The 2,500-nt window shown below is 49.4% G+C and overlaps 1 protein-coding gene across 1 annotated transcript in view; it reads right to left on the minus strand.

The window, feature by feature from the left end:
• The window catches only part of LOC138962105 (monocarboxylate transporter 2-like), a gene marked incomplete in the record, with an annotated part of 20,777 nt that overhangs the window by 14,876 nt on the left and 3,401 nt on the right, over positions 1-2,500 (minus strand). The window contains 1 exon segment of the mRNA XM_070333826.1: positions 1,041-1,891. Coding sequence (XP_070189927.1) covers positions 1,041-1,653 — 613 coding nt within the window.

Below are 2,500 nucleotides of genomic sequence, written 5' to 3' on the forward strand. Positions count from 1 at the left end.
TGTGTGTGTTTAAACTGTTGATAATCAAATGTGAGGTTGAGATAATAGAGTAGGGGTTTTACATATATTTGAAGCACCAAACATTTAGTTCCTGTGCCTGTTGGTTGAGACAGATTTATTAGGAAGTCAGTCAGTGGCAGCCACTATGTATTTTGTTTTGTCTTTACCTTCTTGTACTTTTAGCACACCATATTATTGTGAGTGTTTGTGGAGGGGAGGGGGGTAACTTACAGCCGAGCAAGCAAGCTACCAAGTCCTCACCCCCTACCCCCTCCTTTCCATTCTCCTCCTTCCCAGAAACCATGTCAATATCATCCTTATCTCGTCTCAGACTTCTATTATAAGCGCTTCAGATTCTTCTTAGAAATATAAGCTTCAGTATTACCCGTTGCTCATAAAATAAGTGTCCGTGTTTGAGTGTTTCAGATTTCTCTTAAAATAAGTGTCAGTGCTTCCGTGTTCACATTATTTCTAAAATATAAATATCTTTGCTATAGTGTTTCACATTTTTCTGAAAACAAGTATCAGTGATTCAGTGTTTCACATTTCTTGTACAATTTGTGTCAGTGGTTCACTGTTTTACGTTTGTCTTGAAATAAGTGTCAGTGCTTCAGCGTTTCATATGTTTCTTAGAAATAAGTATCAGCGCTTTAGTGTCTCACATTTCTCTTGAAAAAAGGTGACATTATACGAACATTCCTTCTCCATTAAACGATCATGCACAACACTACGGATGAAGAGAACCAGGCTTGGGTGCACGAATAAGTTACCACCCCAACGGGAGCCAGCCGCAGGGCCGGATTGGTTGAAATCATGTAATGTCTCAGATTTGAGATAAGAAAGTTAATATGATGTGATTTGAAATCACACACACACACCTCAGTTTCAACCAGTCCGACCCCGCTGCTGACTCCCGTTGGGGTAGTACTGTAACTTTCTCATGCACCTCGGCCTTGCCGGGCGACATCGGCCTTACAAGCCCCGTTGCTGGCATGACTATGTCCCAAATAGATACAAAAACAAAGCAAATCTCGACTCACCAATGTCGATGTCGTCAGCTTTCTGGAACTCCTTGCGGATGTGCAGGTAGAGGTTGCCGAAGGCGTAGTGAAAGCCGCTGCACAGCACGTGCACACAGGTGGCGGCGCCCACCACCACCCAGCCCCATCCCCCATCCGGGAAATGCTGGGCCAGGTCCAGGCGTCCAGCAGCCACGGCCATGGCAGCCACCTTGCCGTCCGTCACGCCCATGTCGCCCTTACCGGACCGCGGGTACCCGCCCCCTTCTCCTCCTCCTCCTCTTCCGCCCCCGCTGCTGCTGCTACCGCTGCTGTGGAGCGCCTCGCCCTTAGAGAAGAGCACGTGGGAGTGACTGTGGGTGTGGGCGTGGGGGTGGTTGTGGTTGAAGCTGGAGGAATGGGAAGAGCTGGAGGAATGTGAGTGGTTGGCTAGCTGGAGACTGACCTCCGGCCCGTTGCTGGACGACCTCTCGTCGCTGCTGACCGGTCGCAAGGGGTGGCTGTCCACGTAGCAAGGACCGCTGGTGTGACAGGCGGATGTCGTTGCTGCTGTTGTTGTTGCTGTTGCTGCTGCTGTTGCTGTTGTCACTGCTGCTGTCACAACCGCCTCAGCGCCCGGGTTGACAGCCTGCATCCCTGACTGGGCCCTCGGTTCTTGACGTGGGCCTCCCGACGAGTGGGGAGGGGAGAGGGGCGGGGCTAAGGGAAAGGGGAGGGGCGGGGGGAGGGCCGAGGGCGTGGCGGTGCGCTGATGATGCTTGGGGCTGGTCAGGCTGCTCTCGCTCCAGGCGCGGTGAAAAGAAGAGGTCAGGGGTTTGCGGGTCCCCACTCTGTTCTCAATGGTTGGAGGTGTGGGGTGCAACCCCTATTTCCTAAAGACAAAAAAGTATTGGGTACACTCTCCCTTTGGAAATGGCTATTTTAACAGTAATGAGGTCCACTGACTAGAAGTGGGGCACAACCCTTTTCCCAAGAAAAAAAGTAGTGTTTTCAAGCTCCCTTCAAAAGGACACCTCTTTACAGCAATGCAAGACAGGGCACAACCCTTTTTCGACGAGGCATGATACGGCCCATTTCCAGTGACAAAAGCTTGAGAGCAAACCTCTTCTGAAATGACAGAGTTAACTCTTGCAGGTTAGGGATCCTTGGACCCTCTTGCTGAAGGAATGTATAACAAGTCCCAGCACGGTGGGTTTAAAATTCCTTTTCGGTTGGGGTTGGTAATGTGTTGGGTCTATTTTTTGTTAGTTAGATCTGGAACAATATTTCTTCTTCAAGGGCAAATTAAGTATCCGATGTTGGACAGCTAATAGGGATACCCATTTGGCATTTGGCAGGGATAGGTGTACCCTGTTTTTGGCACCAAAAACAAGGCACAAACTTTGTTTTCAAAGTGGAAAGCGCGGCGTACAAAATGTCGTTGGTCTGAAATCCGTATAGGTGAGATCCTTTTGTCGTGAGTTATGTGGTCATGATTTTGT

This window comes from Littorina saxatilis, linkage group LG3, assembly GCF_037325665.1.
Source record: "Littorina saxatilis isolate snail1 linkage group LG3, US_GU_Lsax_2.0, whole genome shotgun sequence".
Classification (NCBI taxonomy): Eukaryota; Metazoa; Mollusca; class Gastropoda; order Littorinimorpha; family Littorinidae; genus Littorina; species Littorina saxatilis.